General features: G+C 39.4%; 1 protein-coding gene across 3 annotated transcripts in view; it reads right to left on the bottom strand.

Annotated features, from left to right (window-relative positions):
• LOC137965684 (uncharacterized) overlaps positions 1–21,030 on the bottom strand; it is a 107,427-nt gene that overhangs the window by 7,919 nt on the left and 78,478 nt on the right. For all 3 annotated transcript variants that reach the window (XM_068811995.1, XM_068811996.1, XM_068811997.1), the window contains exons 19-22: positions 9,014–9,190; positions 6,289–6,405; positions 4,821–4,976; positions 2,310–2,477 (exon numbers count right to left, since the gene is read on the bottom strand). In XM_068811995.1, coding sequence (XP_068668096.1) covers positions 2,310–2,477; positions 4,821–4,976; positions 6,289–6,405; positions 9,014–9,190 — 618 coding nt within the window. The remainder of the gene's footprint in view (positions 1–2,309; positions 2,478–4,820; positions 4,977–6,288; positions 6,406–9,013; positions 9,191–21,030) is intronic.

Here is a 21,030-nt window from a genome sequence, read left to right as displayed (position 1 = left end):
AAAAAACACAATGAAGTATAAAGACTTAAAATAGAAAGATAAGGGAACTATAGTTGATCTTGTTTGTCATAACCCTCTGTCACTTATTTATAGTTTTGTTTTACATCAAATTATTCCACTATCCTAGGTTGAGTGGATTGAACTTTATTACAGTATCCAATTTTTCAATATACATCAAACTCACATGAAGAAGTTTATATGGTGCAACCTCTTGGGTATGTTACTCAGGGGGAGACAAGGAAAGTATGTAAGTTACAAAAGGCTATTTATAGACTTTAATAGAGTTCCTGGGCATGGTTTGAGAAATTTAGCACTATAGTAATACGGTTTGGGTTCTACCGGATTCTATGTTCATACTCAAGAGGAAGAGTTGTGTAGTTATTTTGGTGGTCTATATAGATGATATTGTATTGTCTGGGGATGATCTTGAAGGCATTACCAATGTTAAATGGTACTTGGCCACAAACTTTCAGACAAAAGATTTGGGCCCATTCAAGTACTTTCTTAGCATTGAAGTTGCATTCAACAAACGAGGTGTTGTTCTCTCCCATAGGAAATATATACTAGATATGCTGCAAGAGTATAGTTTGTTGGGTGCTAAACCTATAGATACTCCCATAGAAGTCAACCATAATTTTCATAACATACAGGGTCTTACTCTCAAGGACAGAACTCAATAACGATGCTTGGTAGGTAAATTGATTTATGTTATAATTACCAAGCCAGATATTTCATTTGCTATGGGAGTTGTGAACTTGTTAATGGAAAATTCTCAAAAAGTACAATTAGAAGCTAATTAGTAGATTTTAAAGTATTTTAAGGGTGCACTTGGAAAAGGTTTGTTGTATACTCAGAACGGACACATTGATATACTTGGATATTTAGATGATGATTATGCTGGGTGAAAGATAGACAGACGATCTAATCAGGCTACTGTTATTTTATTGGAGGTAAGTTGGTAAGCTGGAAAAGTAAAAAATAGACAATTGAACTAGATCCAGTGCAAAGGCTGAATATCAAGCAATAACTCACATAATTACTGAACTTATGTGGATTAAATCTGTTCTTCTTGAGTTTGATTTCAAGTTACCAGGTCCTGTGGTCATGAAGTGTGATAATCAGGCGGTCATCCTTATTGCAAGCAAAATTGTATTGCACAAGCGAACTAAACACATAGAGGTTGATTGACAATTTATTACATATGCAATTATGCAAGGAAAGGTGGTAGCTCCATATGTGAAGTCTTCAAACCAGTTAGAGGATGTGTTTCCAAGTCATTGGGAAGACGTGAACATGTATACTTCTGTGAAAAGTTGGGGTTATTTGATATCTATTCTCCAACTTGAGAGGGAGTGTTAAAATATCAATTTAGGGGTACTTTTGTTATTTTACATATTATGTTTTTATCTTATTGGATGTCTGTTAGGTAGGTAATGTCTTCATATGCCTATGGTTCAACTTTCATTCATTTTAGAGATGTATTCTAAGAGATATATAAGTTTGTGTCTTGAGGGGTATTTTTGTCTTTTATGTAAAAATTACTTAAACCATGATTAAAAGAAGAGGGGCAGACTTTTTCTGGCACACACTCCAAGGAAGAAGCAGCTGCTCCTCTTCAAAGCTTTTCTTCTCCTTATTTCTCATCTTTTTTCATCCAAATCTCTGATTTTTCATTAACGTTACTTCTCAATCCTATATAATTCCTTCTGCTGTGATGTTGTGTGAAACTATGAAAATCTAAACACAAAAGAATCATTACGGTCCTCCTAAAAGGGCTGAGTAGTTAAATGCCCTTGTCCAAATCAATGAAGAGTTTCATTCTAGCATTTGACAGAAAAGGCTCCAGAGAAAACTGAAGACAAGCAGAATAGATGGGTTTAGGAAGATGCTGAAGTTATCAATTGGATGATCAGTAACATGGAAGAAGAGGTTTCCAATAATGTAATTTCTTTGGACACTGCTAAACAGTTTTGTGATACCCCATGAAAATTGTATTCCTTTGAGCAGAATTTACAAAGACTTTCTGACATCTTTCAAGAGATGAATATGGCCATACCTGGGATAGTTTGCATGCATTCTATACAAAATTCTGTGGTTTGTTGAAGAAACGTAGCACTATATTTTTTTTACATTGATGTAGGTTACAAACAAGTTTCTCTCATTGTTTAATATGATTCACTTCTAATATTTCAGTGGGTAACTAGAGCACATATTCCTTACTTTTTTTTGGTAACTAAACATATTTTGTTACTACAATAGGGCACTTTCATGCTCATACTTGGGCAGTAGAAATGACACCTGGTACATACCTGAGAATCATATGAAAATTTCGGAAGAGCAAGGTCGACTGTGTCAAATATTTGATTACTACCCTGCCAGATGCGATAGAACCCAAACCATGTGGTTGTTACTGTACAGAAATTTGATTGAGCAGTAGTCTTGAGCCTGTAGCCTTCTTCTGACACCACAGGATAAGCCTAAAAGCAAAATAAGATGCAGGTAAGGAATACAAAATATAATGTATTGGTTTGAAAGAATTATGGCTGGGGAAGGAGGATAAGCCTAAAAACAAAATAAGATGCAGCTAAGGAATACAAATATAATGCATTAGTTTGAAAGTATTATAGCTGGGGTAGGAGGGCACACAATCAGCAGAAATTCAATACACTTTCCCTACTTTGGCCAAGTAAAAACGCTATCCACATTAGATTAATTTGCATTTAGTTGAGCACCAACAAACAAGCAGTAAGCAAGAAAGTGACAGGTGGGGAAGGCCCCCATAAATGACACAAGAAAAGCAAGAAAAGTAGATGCAATGCAGGGAACCCAGTATTGTTTATAATCACATAAATAGATAAGCAAGGATGGAGATTCATGAATAGAATCTACATATAAATAAAGCATCTCAAGAAAAGATTTAGCAAGTCTCAGTTTTGACTCCCAGTGAATGAAAAAGAGGTCTAATAAAGACTGAAAATTAACTGACTGAGACTTGGGACGGGCCTCGCCTTTTAGGAAGAGACTTCAAAGTAATCCGTTATCCATATGAAAAGTCCCCTCCATCAAGATCCTTTACTCCAGCAATGCAAGACTCCTCTGATTTTATCAATGATAATTTTTTATGGTATTACATTCCTCCGGGGGCAGTCCTTACTTGGTCTAATGGGTAGTCTCCTCCAATTCTATCCAAACTAGATCGTTTTCTAGCTATGCCAGAGTGGTTGAACCTCTTTCATAATGCCCATGCTCATGCTATCCCAAGGGCTACTTTAGATCATTCACTGATTCTCTTGGATTGTGACTGTCTTCCCTCAATATGCATCCCTTTCAGTTTGAAAAAATGGGGTTTAAACACTCAGATTTCTGTCTAATTTTACAGAATTGGTGGAATACTTTAATAGCTGTTGCAATTGCATGTCGTCACGTCTCTTAAGCTCAAGATGCTCAAAAAGGAAATAAAGAACTGGTCAAGATAAGCCTTTGGAAAAATCAAAGTGAAGAAAGAAGAGCTTCAGAAGCCATTTCTGTATGTGGCTTGATTGATAGTCTCGGTAGTGTTATGGTTCGCCCTCAAACGGCTGCCCGGATGATTTGGTTCCCTGATGACAATGGGCGATTCTCAGACTCAGCCTACCGTCATCTTATGGGATGGACCCGGCCTCCCGCCCCGCATCTAGCTGCTCTTGCCTGGCGCCTCTTGGCCGTGCCCAAGGTGAAGTTTTTCCTTTGGAGTGCCTGCCGCAACAAGATCCTTACTACAGACAACCTTATTAGGCGTGGCAACACCACTCCAGATCCTCTCTGCCCCTTCTGTGGGATGACGACTGAAACTGTGAATCACCTCCTCCTCCACTGTGACTTCGCCTGGAAGGTCTGGACCTACATGATTGACATCATGGGACTCAACTTCTACATCTCGCTTGACCTAAGCACCATGTGTTGTTTCTCTTCTGGAACCCGCCTGCCCAACCTGGGTAAGCTTTTGTTGGCTGCCTATATTGCCTTCATTCCTTAGTGCCTCTAGCAGGAAAGGAACTCTCGACGGTTTGACTATGACGGAAATATTCAAGAAAGGGGGAGAACATAAGATGAACAATTGACATCTATGAAAAAATTTTAGCCAATGAAGATTGAAGACAAAGATTGAAGACCAATTTTTTTTTAATTACAAGCTGAAGTTATAAACTTCATCTTGAGGGGGGATGTTAAAGAACAAGTATGGAAGAGTCTAACATGACTCTCACAGCAAGAAGTCTCATAGAGTCAGAATTAATATGGTGGAATCTAAGAGGAGTCTTATGGAAAGAGGTCTCACAGAAGAGTCTTGGTAAAAGTGTTTTAGTTATGTTAGTCTTCTATTTATGTTAAGTTGTTTAATTGTGTTAGGATTTATCTTTAAGTGTTACATTTTGGATGTAATTGGGACAAAGGTAGTTTATTTGTAATCTAATTCTACTTGTTTCCTTTATTATAAATAGAGACTCATTGGACTCAAATTACAACAAGTCAGTAAAGAATTCAACACAATGTAGTTTTACTTTTGCTTTATTTTTGCTTGTTGCTAGTTTCCTCTTCTTTTGACGTAATTTCTTCTTTTTGCAGCTTCTTTAATGAAATTCATTTCTTATTGTTTAAAAAAAATAAAAAATTCTTTAGTCAAGATCCTAATTCAGGTAATTACATGTGATTTCAAGTTTCTCAAATTCAACTGTAAATAGTTTCATGATCATTTGTGCAACCAAATTAAAACTATTTTAGAGGCATATACAAGACCAAAAACATAATTTCAGACAATCAAACAGATTATAAGTGATGTATACCAGGTTCCCACCAATAACATGTATATCTGTGTAGTCACGTGTCTTTGTGTAAAATTTCAAGTCTGCTTCCTGGCAGAAAGCAGTCTTCTCTGATAGATCAAAGAGCTTTACAAGATAGGTTTTCCCTTGATGCATATAAACAGCTCCTTCATAAACCTAAAATTGACAAAAACAGTAAGAACATTTAGATATATATCAAAAATACTGAAAAACTCTAAAACTAAAGTAGTATGATCTGAGCCTGGGACAGAAAAAAGAATTCACATTTTTCTTGAAGAGGATGAGACTTCAACTACTGACTACACTAACATAACAAACCAACAAATCAGTCATACTCATGTGTTTGCGAAAATTTTAAATGTTAAATATTATTAACTACATCCATTTGATCCATGACCAAGACTTTACTGACCTACAGTGTGTTTGTTTACCACTAAACCAATCTATTCAGACGAATTGATGCAATCACAGAAGTCTGAAATTCAAAGTCAATATGTAGAACAAAAACAATTCTGAATTACTAGTGGTCCCTGATTTAATAGTCTAATGTTTGGACAATCTAATCAAATTCAAGCAGAACTATGCTTCTAAGCAAAAGGGACCAATGACACAATGACACTTCTGAGGATCAAGCTCACTTTGTTGCCTTTGAGACTGCAGACTTTAGAGGCTAAATTTTGAGTCCTTCATGGTTTGATTTAATAGCTGCCTTTTTTGTTAGTGGTTCTCTTACTGTGATAGCGATGGCGCCATGTTTTGGTGAACAACTCATGCAAGTCCAACAACTTGATCTGTCAGGGAAACAACTCATGCAAGCATTGTAATTCTTGTGATTAAACAATTGACCATTTCTTTCTCAACTGCCCAGTCAGCTTGACCATCTAGGGTGCAATCCTTTTGCAAATTTGGTCTCTAATGATGCCTACTTACATCTGTCAGTTGGTCGGCTCTCAAGTCCTACAAACTTTTTCTAGCACCTCTCCTCCTTTGCTGCTATTTAGGCAATTTAGGAAGAAAGATGCTCAACAAAAATTGAGGGCTGCTCTCACTAGATTGGCAGAGATTGGAAAACCTATCCGTCACCCCCTCTTCTATGCTGGTAAGCTTCCTGACTTTTGCCATCTTTCTTGGTGCTATCATCAGAAAGAATTGGCAACATGTTGCAACTCTCTCCAACTCCTGACTTACTGCCACTCACAAATGGACTCCTCCTAACCCCTCTCACCTAAAACTCAATTTTGATGGTAGTTCAATTGGAGAACCGAGTCTAATAGAAGGTAGGGGTGTGAGGTGGGATCACTTGATGGTAGCCCTCCTTCTCTTAATGAAACATACTTATCATTTTCAAAAAGTAAGAAAAAGAAACAAACACATAAAGGCAAAATGTATATGATGAAACAAAACAACAATAAATATGGCAAATCTAAAGTAGAGTTTAAAACTTTTAACCCATTTGAGCAATGTCTACCTGAAAAAAGGCCTTGCTTTCCTCGATCTCCTCAATCACTTCGTTTCTTTTTGTGTCTATCACCTTATATTTCTCAGCCTCAATTGCTCGGATACTAATTGAATGACAAGGCTTTTTCTGGACACACAGGGGAAACAGTTTAGAGGATTTCCCTACACTAAAAGTCAAGGGTGTTTCAGTAATTTCATAGACGGTTAATTCACAGATATGATGTTCAGACTGTCCAGAAACTAGTATATGTTTAATTTTCTTTTGTTTTATTCCCTCTTACATGTTGCTATGTATGTTCATTTATGATGGGCATTTTAGTTTATTTGTATTTTATTCACTCAAATGAGATTAATAAAGAATTAAGGGTTGATCATTGACCCCAATCGACCAGGCTGCACAACGTAGCTCTTCTCTCTTTCTTATTTCTCTTTTTTTCTCTTTTTGAAGAAAAGTGGATTTTATTCACGGAAAGGCCTAGGACAAAATACAAGCATCAAGCAAGGTCTCCGGTTACACCCAGAGATTGAAGGGAGACCACTTGCCTTTCTAAGGAACCAGCTAATGAATTAGCTAATCTAGGGATATGACTCCAAGTACAATAAAAAAAGGGAAAAAATGTCTACAATCTCATGATCAGTCTTCCAGGAGGCTCAGATCTTGTGGAGCACCAACCAATCAACATTTGGAGTCTTTCTTATTTCTTCTTTTTCTTTCTTTTTTCTCTTCAATCTTCCAACTTTTCATTGTATAAGAGCTTTCGATCTATAGAAGGAGACCTTTTGATTGATTTTTCTTAATCATAAAGTGTACCCCCTCTCTCCAGGTTGGACTTTTTCAATTTTTCCAATCAACAACCCTTAAAGGTTAGTATTTGTTTCTTCTTTTTGTGCCTTAACCCGAAGGTTAATGCCCTGTGCTTCTTTATAAAGAAATTAGTAAGTGTTTTTGGGGTCCTTTAAGGATTAAATGAAATTTTAAAGAGTGGTCTAGAAGACCTGTACTTGTGTGGACTGTATAAAGTCCATGTATGCAGCTGATTGTTGGTCAATTGAAGCAATTGATAGTTACTAAGGGTTGTTCAGTGTGTTGGAATTAGAGTTTCTATGAACTTCGGTAGGATTTCTTGCGGGGCCCATGGAAGTTTGCACACACTTATTTTGTTTGATAGAAGCATATTAAAGGTCGGTTATAGTGAATTTTTAACTGCAGTTACTCAAAGGGAAATGAGAAAGTATGCAAGTTACATTAAATATATCTATGGCTTAAAACAGAGTCCAAGGGCCCGGTTTGTTAAATTCAGTAACATCGTTACAAACCTTGAGGTTTGTAAGGAGTCATTGTGATAATTCCCTATTTGTTGTACATCGACAATTTGGAACTGTTGTACTCGTTGTGTATGTAGATGATACTGTCTGAAAGTGGTACTAAGGGAATCAAAAGAAGTGAAGGTGCATCTTAGAAGACATTTTCAAACCAAAGACCTTGATTCCTTAAAATAGTTTCTAGAATTGAGGTAGCCATGATTAAGCAAGGTGTAGTATTGTCACAAAGAAGTATGTTACTAACATAATGCAGCATGAGTATGTGTTGTTAGGAGCAAAACCAGTGGAAACTCCTATGGAAGTTTGCCAAAATTTGTTTGATGAAGAAAGTTCCTTACTAAAAGACAAAACCATGGACAAAATATTGGGTTGGATAGTTAATCTATGCAACAATAACAAGGCCCAATATTGCTTTTTCCGTAAGTGTCGTAAGTCAATTTATGGAAAATCCAAGCAAGTCTTGAAGTAGCTCAAAAGATATAATGTTATTTGAAGGGAGGTCCTGGCAAAGGACTATTTTATACACCCCATGACCACCTAAAGGTGGTAGGATACTTAGATGGAGATTATGTTAGTTCCAAAAATGAATAAAAAATCTCATTAATTGGAAGAGAAAAAAGCAAAATCCCGTTCAAGTGCTGAGGCAGAGTATCGAGGCTATAGCTCACATAGCAAGTGGATTTATGTGGGTCAAATATGTCTTAAAGGAGTTTAGACTTGCTGTTGAAAATCCTATGGTGCTAAGATGTGACAATCAAGTAGCCATATTTGTTTCAAGTAGTTTTTTTTTACCTGAAAGAACAGAGCACATAAAGGTTGATCTTTACTTTGTATGAGATGCAATGATAGGTGGGAAAGTAGTTACACCTTATGTCAGGTGAACCAAACAGATTGGTGATATACTCACAAAAGCTCTTGGAAAACGAGATTTTAGTAATTTTTGCACCAAGCTGGGTTACTTGAAATATATGCCCCAATTTGAGGGGGACTGTTAACAGTCAGGGGTATTTTAGTAATTTCTTAAGTGGTTAATTTAGAGATATGGAAGTTAACACTGTCCAGAAACTAACATATGTTTAGAGTGCTCAAAGCTGTAAATTTTCTTTTGTTTTATACCCTCTTATATGCTTTTGTATATATTCACTTATGACGGATATTTTAGTCCATTTGTATTTGATTCACTTAAGTGAGATTAATAAAGAATTAGGGGTCGATCCTTGACCAGTAATGAGCATGCTGCACAATGCAGCTCTTCTCTCTCTCTCTCTCTCACACACTCTCTCTTTCTTATTTCTTCTTTTTTGTTTTTTTCTATCTTCACTCTTCCAACTTTTCACTTGAACCTCTTTAATGTCATTAGAATCTGAAAACATGAAAAGATTTTCCACTAAGAGCAATGCACTAAAACATACTTCATTTCCAATGTAATTCCATGATTTTGTAGCAGCCTGGGAAGGATCTGAAAATAGATAGCCTTTATTCTCAAGACTCTTTACTGCACCATCCAAACCAGAACCAAAGTACCTTTCATCATATTGCAAACACAATGGGTGTTCAAAGGCAGCACAGCATGAATGCTGCTCAAGAACCTAAAAGAGGAAACAGAAGAACAGAATGTTAATGACCTGAACCCTGAGCCTGGTTCATTACCAAAGATACATCCCATTATACCCACACATCAAGCATTCTAACAGAGATTTTATTTAGGAATTATAAAGAAAATTTGCAACTAGTATCAGGAATAGGAGATACCCTCTAGTTCCCTTGAACTGATAGAAAGGGCATCAATTGTCAATAGCCACAGGCATGACAAAGCAAAAGAGAGAAAATAAAAATGACTGAAAGAACTTAGCTAGTAGTCTAGTACATACTTAGTAAAAGAACTTGAAGATCATTAGTTCTTTCTCAAGAACTTGGGGAATTTATTCTTTTTCAACTTAACTAGAAGAATTTAGTAATACTTCAACTTTACAGAATTCGTAGACATGCGAGAGTAGTTTACTTCTTTAGAGCTTTGGTATCTAAACCTATTTATGTTATAAGCCATACTCCCCCTGGCACCACATATTGAACCCACAGAATAATTTCTAACAGGAAAAAATAATTCTAAACAAAATAGTAACTTAGCACATACTCTGATAAACTAATCATCATTTGCTCTTTCCAACTCATCAACATATTTCAACTTAGCTATAAGTCTGACAGACTGTGGGAACAACCTTTAAGCAATCGGAAATTGAGACAGGTTTAGTCCTCACCCATAACTGAAAATACCTATTGCCCATGTGGTCCACGTGTCATAAATGTTTCACATGTCCAATTCTTATTGAAAGTCCAAGTATCTCTTCTAGTTCTACTAGAACTTCGGTTAGAATACTGATATAGGGGTATTTTGATCATTTCAGTCTCATATGGATCTCATTAGGTTTTTTTTTAGTGAACTCATTTTCTATAGGGGTATCATTAAGTTTTTTTTGAGTGAACTCAAGTTACAGCAAGCTAGACTTCATATCAGGACTTTATATTCCAATTTCCATTGAATTCTGACTTGTCTTTATGGATTTATAAGTATCTTTGTAACGAAGGGCAGAACGTTCCTATTAGAAAATGACATGAGGGTAATTTGGTAATTTATACTGTCTGTAGGCCTAGTGATGACACCATCTTCATCAGGATATGCAGATGTGTCTATATTTTTAATTTCATGTAATTTGGGTGTGTGTGTGTTAAGTTATAGGCATATAAGTGTATAGAAGGCATTTATGTACTACACCTTTTTCACAGAAGTTTTAAAGACCTGAGAGGTCGTGCATGACTCCCAAGGAAAGCTTTTCCAATTTGCTCTCTTTCTGAATTCTTTCTCCTCTCTCCTTTTCTCATTCCTCTATGAATCCTCCTTAATCCTTATTTCTTTACATGGAACTTTTGTGTTCTTCTCCTGCCATAACCCTAAGGTTGATGGCCCCTACTGTAGATTGAGCAGTTTTACACCTAAGTACTGCTCATGAGGGTTAATTGAATTGGGATTTACCCATTTTACATGGTGCGCACCCCTATTACTACCTCCTTGCCTGCATCATTCTTCAATAGGCTGACTTCAGTCCTTATTGAGGTGTTTTGTGGCTTATGTTAACTTGATTGAACATTTTGCATATATCTTACCTTGGTGGTTCGAGCACATTGAATTGTTTGACCGAACCCTAATTCTTGAGGTGGGAACCCCCCTAACCGGTGCAGATGTAACTATATAGTGAAGTGAAATTGTGATTGAAGTGACTAGTATTTGATTCTAATGATTGATTCTGGTGAGATTATCACCCCCTTAAGGAAATCTAGAAGCTCTGAGGGAAATATACGATTCTGATTACATCTGAGAGGCTAAATGGTCAAAACAGTTGGTTGAAACCAATTCGGATATATCTAAGGTAAAGAGGACGTCCAAGTTTATTAGGGAAGATCCACTCGCTGCCCTAAATGATGATTGGGAAGCAGAAGATAGTTAGGTTATGATTCCAAATTGAGGAATCAAATTATGAATTGTAAGACTGCGAAGGAGAACAATTTGTCCCAAGTCCAAGAATTGTATGCTAGACTGTTCAGTCTCAAGAAAGGTAAGAGATCTGCTACTACATACTACAATGTACCATTGGGTGTACTGCAGGAGATAAATATCTTTCATCCCTTCACTATTGATGAGGGAACCAAGAAAACAGCAGGGACAATTATATGTAGCAAAATTTTTTGGATGGCTTGTGATCAGAATTTGATGTTGTTATGGCACAATTGTTAGCCTCAGATGATATTCGGACTATATCTCCTGCGTTTGACAGAATCATGCGTGTAGAGACTACTGTTATATCCAAAGGGAGTAAAGATATTAAAAGTGTTAATGTATTTGTCCTCTACATTCTGGTTAACTTAAAATCAGTTAGAGGTCAAGGTAGAAGTACTAGAGGCTGAGGAAGGGATGGTCCTAGCAGAGGCAGAGGCATAGATGTTAGTATACCTGTCAGGAAATCTGTTCATTTTGGCTGTCCCAATCTTTTTTGTGTTAAATGTTGGGTTAAGTTTGGTAAACCTGCATCCTCTTGTTCATGAGAGTACTAGAACATCTACTGGACCCCTAGTGAATATTGTTTCAGGAGTACCTGATGAGATGCAACGGCTTGCCTAGCGCATGGCCGTTGCACCCTCTACCTTAGCATCTATTTTTTTTTTTGAAATAATGCTGATTTTTATTAAGACAAAAGCTCAAAAAAGCATATTACAAAGGAGGAAATCCTTCCCATACAATGAGAGATTGTTGGGAAGTTCCGAACTTAGCCAATTTATCAGCCAAAGAGTTGGCTGATCTAGGAATGAGATTCCAATTACAATGCAAAGAAGATACAATGTCAACAATACTATCAGTGATGGGCCAGTGGCGCCAAGGGGGGAGGTTGTCTTTGGAACACCAACTAATAACCGTCTTCAAGTCGCCTTCAATGATTAACTTGCCATGGAAACGATCTCTGAAGATTTGGAGGCCGAACAACAGAGCACTAACTTCAGCAGTATTAGAATCGGCAATGCCCACCGGACCCACATAAGAAAGAATGGGGTCTCCATTGTGACCTCTGAATATACCACCTGCTCCTGTTGGACCAGGACATCCAATAGCACGACCATCAAAATTCAGCTTTATGAATGTTAGGGCCAGACATGTGAGAGATCAAATTTCAGTTTTCCCAAAGGGAAACCCCTGAAAGAGTGGCAAAATCCTTCTTTGTATGAAGCCAGCTCGACATGAGGCCAACGACATGAGAAGTCGTGTTATCTGGGGTACTAGCTTTGGAGTTGAATCTTCCATTGTTCCGCTCGAGCCAAATGCACAAAGGAACATGCGCAAGACAGGCTGAAAGAATTAACTTGCCCAGCCGAGGAAGGAGAATTCCTCGAACCATCTCAAAGGTGCCAAAGAGGTCCTGATGTAGCCCCAGTTGGAGTCCCATTTTTTGAAATATCTGCATCCAAACTTGCCACGAAAATCCACAGTATAAGAAGACATGCTGGACTGTCTCTTCACACTCACCGCATAGGGGACAAGAAAGATCGGAGGCAGTGAAGCCTCTTTTGTGAAGGTTGTCTGAAGTAAGAATTTGTTCTTTAATGGTTGACCACACGAAGAACTTGATTTTGCTTGGCGCTGAGAGTTTCCAAGCCAGATTTGCCTTGTGCTCATGAGGACTATAGTCTTGCTTTCTGATATGAGAGTAAGCCGAAGTGACAGTGAATCGACCATTATTACTGGGCTTCCAAATCAGCTTATCAATTGAGTGCTCCCGAATAATAGTACTGCTGAGTTTAGTGAGGAGAGAATAAAAAGCCAACGATTCCTCATCATTTAATCCTTGACGAAACTGAAGACTCCACGAGTGATAACTCCATGAATCAGCCGCAGAGCAAGAGAGGTTGTTTGCCACCCTATGCAGCCCCGAAAAGTCCTCTGAGAGAGATCAGGGGCCACACCATTCGTCCGACCAGAAGAGAAGGGTCCTTCCGTTGCCCGTGTGAAATGCGGTAGCATCTCTGAATACTGGAAGGAGCTTGAAAACTGATTTCCATATCGGGGATAGGAGGCGAGCAGCGCCACCCTCTCTCCACCATGCACCTGAAAACTGAAGGTAGAATTTCACCATATTTTTCCATAAATTGTTGTGCTTGTTGTTGAAATTCCAAATCCATTTGAGCATAAGAGCTTTGTTCATTTCTTTTGTAGGCCGGATGCCCAATCCTCCCCTATTATGGGGCATGCAAATATCCTTCCAACTGACCAGATGGTATCTAAAGGTATCTTCTGAGCCCCTCCACAAAAATTTTCGATAGAAAGCATCAATTTTGGAGCAAACGGAGGCCGGACAGTGCATGAATGATAACAGATAATTTGGAAGCCCTGCCAAACAAGACTTGAGGAGAGTGAGATGCCCCGCTGTTGATAAGAGCTTACCCCTCCAAGTGGCTAGCTTCAAATTTCTCAATGAGAGGGGACCATAGTGAAGCCAAAGGCCATGAATCAAAAAAGTGGGAGCCCTCAAGATACATAGATGGCATATTTCCCACAGAGCATCCCAGATAGTCCACCATATTCCCAAGTCCAGCTGGATCAATATGATAGCCAAGGAGAGTGGTTTTTCCCCAGTTTATGCTCTGACCAGAAGCCAATTCAAATAATCCCAGCACGGGACGTAATTTTCTGATTTGATCCATAGTACCAACCCCGAAGCAAATAGTATCATCTGTAAATTGGAGAATCGGAATATCAAAGGTTGTGCAGTCAGTTGTGGGTAGGAGCCATCCCATGTTCTTGGCCGAGTAGATCAAGGAGGATAGGTATTCTGCCACCACATTGAAGAGCAGGGGGGAGAGGGGGTCTCCCTGTCTGATTCCTCTGGTTCCCTTAAAATACCCGCAAATTGTGCCATTGAGAAGGACGGAGTAGCTTGCAGAGGAGATGCAACTTTGGATCTAGAAGCGCCATTTTTCTCTGAATCCCATCTTTCCCAGGAGGGTATCCAGAAACTTCCAGTTAACTCTGTTAAATGCCTTTTCGAAGTCAAGCTTGAGGATGAATTTAGGGAGCTTTCGGACCTTGAAATGATTACTAAGTTCATGACATGCCATGGCTGAATCAAGAATGTTTCTTCCCTTAATAAAAACACTCTGACCATGGTGAATGGCAATAAGGAGGATTGCCCTGAGACGACTAGCAAGGAGGCGCGCAATCACCTTATATGCACTGGTAGTGAGACTGATCGGCCGGAAGTTAGATGGGAGCTCTACCCCATCTTTTTTAGGGATGAGGGTGATGAAAGAGGCTCCGATACTCCTATATTTGATGCCATGCTGATAAAAGGAGCGGGCCATGCTGGAAATGTCTTCTCTGATGAAGGGCCAACAACGACGATAAAATTCCCCGTTGAATCCATCCGGGCCAGGAGCACGATCCAAATGAAGACTAAGGGCTGCAATTTCAATTTCCTGCGTAGAGAAGGGGAGCTCGATGAGACTAGCTACAGCTGAAGGAATAACCTAAAGGTTAACCCTTTGGAAGAAGGGCCAAAGTGGCTGGTGATCCGAGTATAAATCTGCAAAAAAAATCACCAGTGAGTCATAAATAATGGCTCGGTCCGAGGTGGCCTCACCGTTGACGCTAAGCGTAGCAATGCGGTTGGCCCTTCTTTGTGCAGAGGTGACTGCATGGAAGAATTTTGTATTAGCATCCCCATCGGAGAGCCATTTGAATCTTGCACGTTGCTTCCAATGCACTAACTCGCTATGGGCGAAGGACTGCAATTGCCCTTGAAGGGCGTACCTCTGAGAGACTTCCGGAGAAGAGAGACCTCTGACTTCCTCCTCCGAGTCGAGAACGGCTATCTGAGCAAGGGCATCGGTTCTCGCAATTGAGGAGGAGGCCTTCTTTTCAGAAGCCCAAGACCTCAGTAGCGGCTTTAGCATCTTAAGCTTGATTGGGAAGCCCACCCTCTCAGTCTTTCAACGGTCATATTCTCCCAAAAAGATTGGAGAGATAGATCAAAAGAGGTGTCCGCCATCCAATTATTGTTGAACCTGAAAGAAGGGGGGGGGGGGGGGGGGGCTACTGCTAAAATGGGTATCAATCATAATCGGCCAATGATCAGAGACGACTCTATTGAGCACTGTGTCGGAGACGTTACTGTAGAGCTGAAGCCAATCATTGTTGGCTAAGAAACGGTCCAGCTTTGAGAGGACAGGGGGGCCTGCCATTTGACCAAGTGAAGGTCTTCCCAGATAGGGCAATCTCATCCAGGTCCCAGCTGCCAATAAAATCAGTAAATAGCCTCATGGAGGTAGTGATTCTCCGGGACGACGGGGATTTCTCGTGGCAAAAGCGAGTGACATTGAAGTCACCCACAAGCATCAGAGGAATAGGCCACTTTTGACAAGTCCTCGATAGATCCTCCCAAAATAAGTGGCGCTCATGGTGTCTGGTAGGGCCGTAGACACCAACTAGGCACCAAATGTTCCTCGAACCTTTGTCTCGCAGCTTGATGCCAAGGGAGTAACATCTATAGCTCAGCCTTCACTTCCCACTACCACCTTGGCAAGCTCAGGTATGTTTGCCTTACACGTGCGTTCTACATCTACCTACGTTCTTGACTTAGGAGCTACAACTCATATATCAGGTATGTCTTCCCTGTTTTCTGATTTAAAAGAGTCTACTGTCATTAAGCATGGCATCTTAGCTAATGCGTTTGTATCATCAGTTCAGGGTATGGGTACACTTGTTCCATCTTCATTCATGTCACCCAATCAGTTTTATTTGTTTCCAGATTTCCTCTTAATCTATTGTTTGTTAGTCAACTTTCTAAATCCATGAATTGCTCTGTAACTTTTTTTCCGTCTCATTGTGTATTTCAGGATCTCACAACGAGGTGGGTGATTTGTTCTGCACATCAAAGAGGTGGATTATATTATCTAGATGACCACTCCTAATTTCTTTTCATGCTCTTCACACTGCAGTCATACCATTTCAATGACATCTTTGATTAAGACATCCATCCCTAGCAAAGCTAGTTCAACTTTTTCTTGACTTTCCTTCCTGTCTATGCTTTCAATGTGAATTGTGTCAACTGGGCAAACATCATTGAACTTTTTTTCCACGAAGTCAAGCAAGGAGTACTAGTTTATTTGAAACTGCCATTCCAATGTATCATGACCATGTCCAATGTTTTTAGTCAAAAGTATTTTCTTTCTTTCATTGATAACTTTAGTCAATGTACTTGGGTTTATCTCCTATAGGAGAAATCTGAAGTATTAATTGCATTTCAAAGCTTTTATAATGAAATAAAAACCCAGTTTGCTACATCTCTCCGTGTTCTTTGCACTGATAATGGCCTAGACTATATAAATCATAAATTTGATATGTTTTGCCAAAATCATGGCATCGTGCACCGGTCCTCATGTATGTTTACTCCTTAACAAAATGGAGTAGCTGAGAGTAAGAATCGTCCCTTATTGGAAATTGCAAGTACTTTGCTTATTTAGATGAATGTTCCGAATCATATTGGGGTGATGCAGTTCGGGTGATGCAGTTCCCATTGCATGTCTTCTTATAAATAGAATGCCTTCATCAGTTCTTGGATGAGTTATTTCCTTTATCTCCCTGTGTCTTTGGATGTGTTTGTTTTGCTTATGTCTTTGGTTCTTCCACAAACAAGTTTGTCTCCTCGTATAGTTAAAGGTATCTTTTTGGGGTATTCATAGAAGGGATATAAATGCTACTATCCTTCCCCTAGGATGACATTTGTATTTTCTGATATGACCTTTTTTGAAGATGTCTCTTTCTTTCTTCAGCTACTGAGAGTGTTACTCCACCAATGGCTAGTCCAAAAGTGCTAGTTGTTCCAGCTCTTGTGGAAGATGCTCCTATTGTCTCACCATCTATTTCTGCAAAAAAACCATTACATATGTATCATAAAAGACATGACATTCGGAAACAGGCTATAGTCCCCTCTCTCTCGCCAATCCAACATCCTCTTTGCTTACCGGTCTTGAGGTAAGTGATTTAAATCGGAAACACAGTATCCTATGTTTAACTATGTATCCCTTGATTCCTTGTCTCATCAATACAATATAGACAATTTTATTCTTGCCTTGTCATCCAGTGTTGTTCCTTCCTTGTACAGGATGCTCTTTTATCTCCTCAATAGAAGCAAGCTATGATGTTGAGATGGAGGCCTTATGTGATAGAGGTACATGGGTACTGTGTGACTTGCCTCCTGGTGCTACTATATTTGGGTGTCACTGGGTATATATTGTGAAATATAAAGTTGATGGATCCATTGAGCGATATAAGGTTTGATTGGTAGCCAAAGGCTACACTCAGACATACGAAATTGATGTTTTTGAAACCTTCGCGCTAGTAGCTCGACTGACTTATGTACGTATTTTGATCTGTTACAGTGAATCAAATTGGCCTTTACTTCAACTAGATATAAAAATGTCTTCTTGCATGGGCAACCTCCTGGGTATGTTACTCAGGGGTGGATTGGTAAGGTGTGTAGACTCAAGAAGGCGATATATAGCCTTAAATAGAGCCCTAACACTTGGTTTGAGAAGTTTAACCAAGTTTTAATATCTTTTGTTTTCTCTCGTACCCACTGTGATCACTCATTTATCATGAGGAGGCAATCAAGTATTGTTGTACTACTGGTATATGTAGATGATATCGTTCCATCAGGAAGTGGCATAAAATGCATTGAAGAAGCAAAGATACATCTATCAAAACATTTCCAAACTAAAGATTTGGGTTCTATTAAACATTTTTTTGGCATTGAGGTTGCAAGAAAGTAAGACAGGACTTGTGTTGATGCGGCAAAAATATGTCACAGACATGTTACAAAAGTATGGTCAGTCAGGGGCAAAATCAATGGAGACTCCTATGGATGTTGATCATAACCTTCATGATGAGTATAATGATGAACTCAAAGAACAAAGAGACCACCAGCTTGAGGGGGAGTGTTGGAAGATATGATGGATTGCCATTTTATAAAAGAAGATCCTATACACCATTTGCGGCAAGCTGGGCATTTATGATATTCCCTCACCCCCAACTTGAGGGGGAGTGTTGGAAGATGGGCCCAAGGAAGGCCCACACGTCCAAGAGAGGTGGCATCATGGTAAATAAGAAGACTTCTCATAAAGATGGCACAAAGATGTAATTAGTCAAGGAGGAACATGTCTAATTATGTCTTTTCTTATATAAAGCTTCTAGCCCTAATGACATTATGGACATTGTAACATCCTCTCAAAAACTATAAATAGAGGCCCTTGGCTTGGGGTAGAGCATTCAAGCTTTCTCCCCTTCTCTTAATTCGTCCAAACTCTCTTAGCCTAAAGGCTCTCTCTCTCCCTTTCTCTCTTCTCTTCTCTTCTCTTCTTCTTTTCTTCTCCTCTCTCTCTCTTACTTTGCTCGAGGTTCTAATCATGGGATCCTAAATTCAACAAAACCTCACATCATAAGACAAATCAACTATTTGAGGTTATTCATTCAGATGTTTGGGCTCCTTGTCTTGTAACTAGTCTGTTTGGTTTTAGGTACATTATTTCATTCATTGATGATTTTAGTAGGAGTACATGGGTCTACCTCCTTCAAGAGAAGTCTGAAGCATTTGATGTATTCAAACTTTTTTACAATGAAATAAAGAATCATTTTTCGGCTTCCATTCATATTTTGCATACTAACAATGGTTTTAAATTTATGAATCATAAGTTTGATAGCTTTTGTCAAAATCAAGAGACCATTCAACAGACCACATGTGTGTTTACTCCATAACAAAATGGAGTCACAAAGCGTGAAAATTTTCATCTACTAGAAGTAGCTTGCACTATGATGTTACATATGAAGGTTCCTAAGCACTATTGGGTGACACAATACTTACTCTACATGTCACTTGATTAATAGGATGCCTTCATCTATCCTTGAGGTTAAATTCCTATTTAAAATTTGTTGCCTTCGGATCCATTGTTTTCAATTTCTCCATGTGTCTTTGGATGTGTTAATTTTACTCATTTGGGATCATCCAAAGATAAGTTATCTCCTCGAGCAATTAAACAAGTAGTGATGTCTATGGGCTTCTCTAGGAGCCACTGCGATCATTCATTGTTTGTCATGAAAAGGCCATTGAGTTAGTGCAATGGAAGCAACGTGCAAGATTCAAATGGCTCTTTAATGGGGATGCTAATACTAAATTCTTCCATGCAGTTGCTTCTGCACGATGAAGGGCCAACCACATTGCCATGCTCAGCATCAACGGTGAGACCACCTCAAACCGAACCCTTATTTCTGACTCACATGTGATTTTTTTTGCAGATTTATACTCTGATCACCTGCCAATCCACCTTTATTCCAAAGGGTTAACCTCCAAGTTATTCCATCAGTTGCAGCGAGCCTCATCGAGTTCCCCTTCTCTGGTCGGGAAATTGAAATTGCAGCCCTTGATCTTCCTCTGGATCGGGCTCCGGGCCCGAATGGATTCAACGGGGAAGTTTATCGTCGTTGCTGGCCTTTCATCAGAAACGACATTTCCGGCATGGCCTGCTCCTTTTATCAGCATGGCATCAGATATAGGAGTATTGGAGCCTCTTTCATCACCCCCATCCCTAAAAAAGATGGGGCAGAGCTCCCATCTGACTTCCGGCCAATCAGTCTCACCACTAGTGCATATAAGGTGATTGCGCGCATCCTTGCTAGTCGACTCAGGGTAGTCCTCCCTATTGCCATTCACCATGGCCAAAGTGCTTTTATTAAGGGAAAAACTTAGTCAGCCATGGCATGTCATGAACTTAGTCATCATTTCAAGGTCCTCAAGCTCCCCAGATTCATCCTCAAGCTTGACTTCGAAAAGGCATTTGACAGAGTTAACTGGAAGTTTCTGGACACCCTCCTGGGGAAGATGGGATTCGGGGAAAAATGGCTCTTCTGGATCCAAAGCTGCATCTCCTCTGCAAGCGACTCCATCCTTCCCAACAGAACAGTTTGTGGGTATTTTAAGGGAACCGGGGGAATCAGATAGGGAGACCTCCTCTCCCCCATGCTCTTCAACGTGGTAGTAGAATATCTATCCTCCTTGATATACTCGGCCAAGAACATGCGATAGCTCCTCCCAACGATAGATTGCACAACCTTTAATATTCCAATTCTCCAGTTTGCAGATGATACTATTTGCTTTGGGGTTGGTACTATGGATTAGATCAAAAAATTGTGTGCTATTCTGGGATTATTTGAATTGGCTTTCGGTCAGAACATAAACTGGGGAAAAACCACTCTTCTTGGCTACCACATTGATTTAGCTGGGCTTGGGGATATGGCGGACTACTTGGGATGCCCTGTGGGAAATATGCCAGTTACATATCTTGGCTCCCACTTTTGATTCTCGGCCTTCGGCATCACTATGGTCCCCCTCATTGAGAAATTTGAAAAGAAGCTAGCCACTTGGGAAGGGTAAACTCTTATCAACAGCGGGGCGTCTCACTCTCCTCAAGTCTTGTCTAGCTCAGCTGCCAAATTATCTGTTATCATTCATGCACTGTCCGGCCTCTGTTTGCTTTAAAATTGATGTCATCCATCGGCGATTTCTCTGGAGAGGTTTAGAAGACACCTTCAGATACCATTTGGTTAGTTGGAAGGATATTTGCATGCCTCATAATAGGGCAGGATTGGGCATCCGGGCTACAAGAGAAATGAACAAAGCTCTTATGCTCAAATGGATTTGGAATTTCAACAACAAGCATAACAGTTTATGGAGGAATATGGTGAAATTCTACCTTCAGTTTTCGGGTGCCTGGTGGAGAGAGGGTGGCGCCGCTCGCCTCATATCCCCTATATGGAAATCAATTTTCAAACTCCTTC

Source organism: Aristolochia californica, unplaced genomic scaffold (genome assembly GCF_029961685.1).
Source record: "Aristolochia californica isolate CCGP_79_NKW_82.1479 unplaced genomic scaffold, dmAriCali1.0.hap1 SCAF_5, whole genome shotgun sequence".
Classification (NCBI taxonomy): Eukaryota; Viridiplantae; Streptophyta; class Magnoliopsida; order Piperales; family Aristolochiaceae; genus Aristolochia; species Aristolochia californica.
The sequence above is the reverse complement of the archived record's forward strand: the minus strand, read 5'-3'. Positions and strand labels throughout refer to the sequence as shown.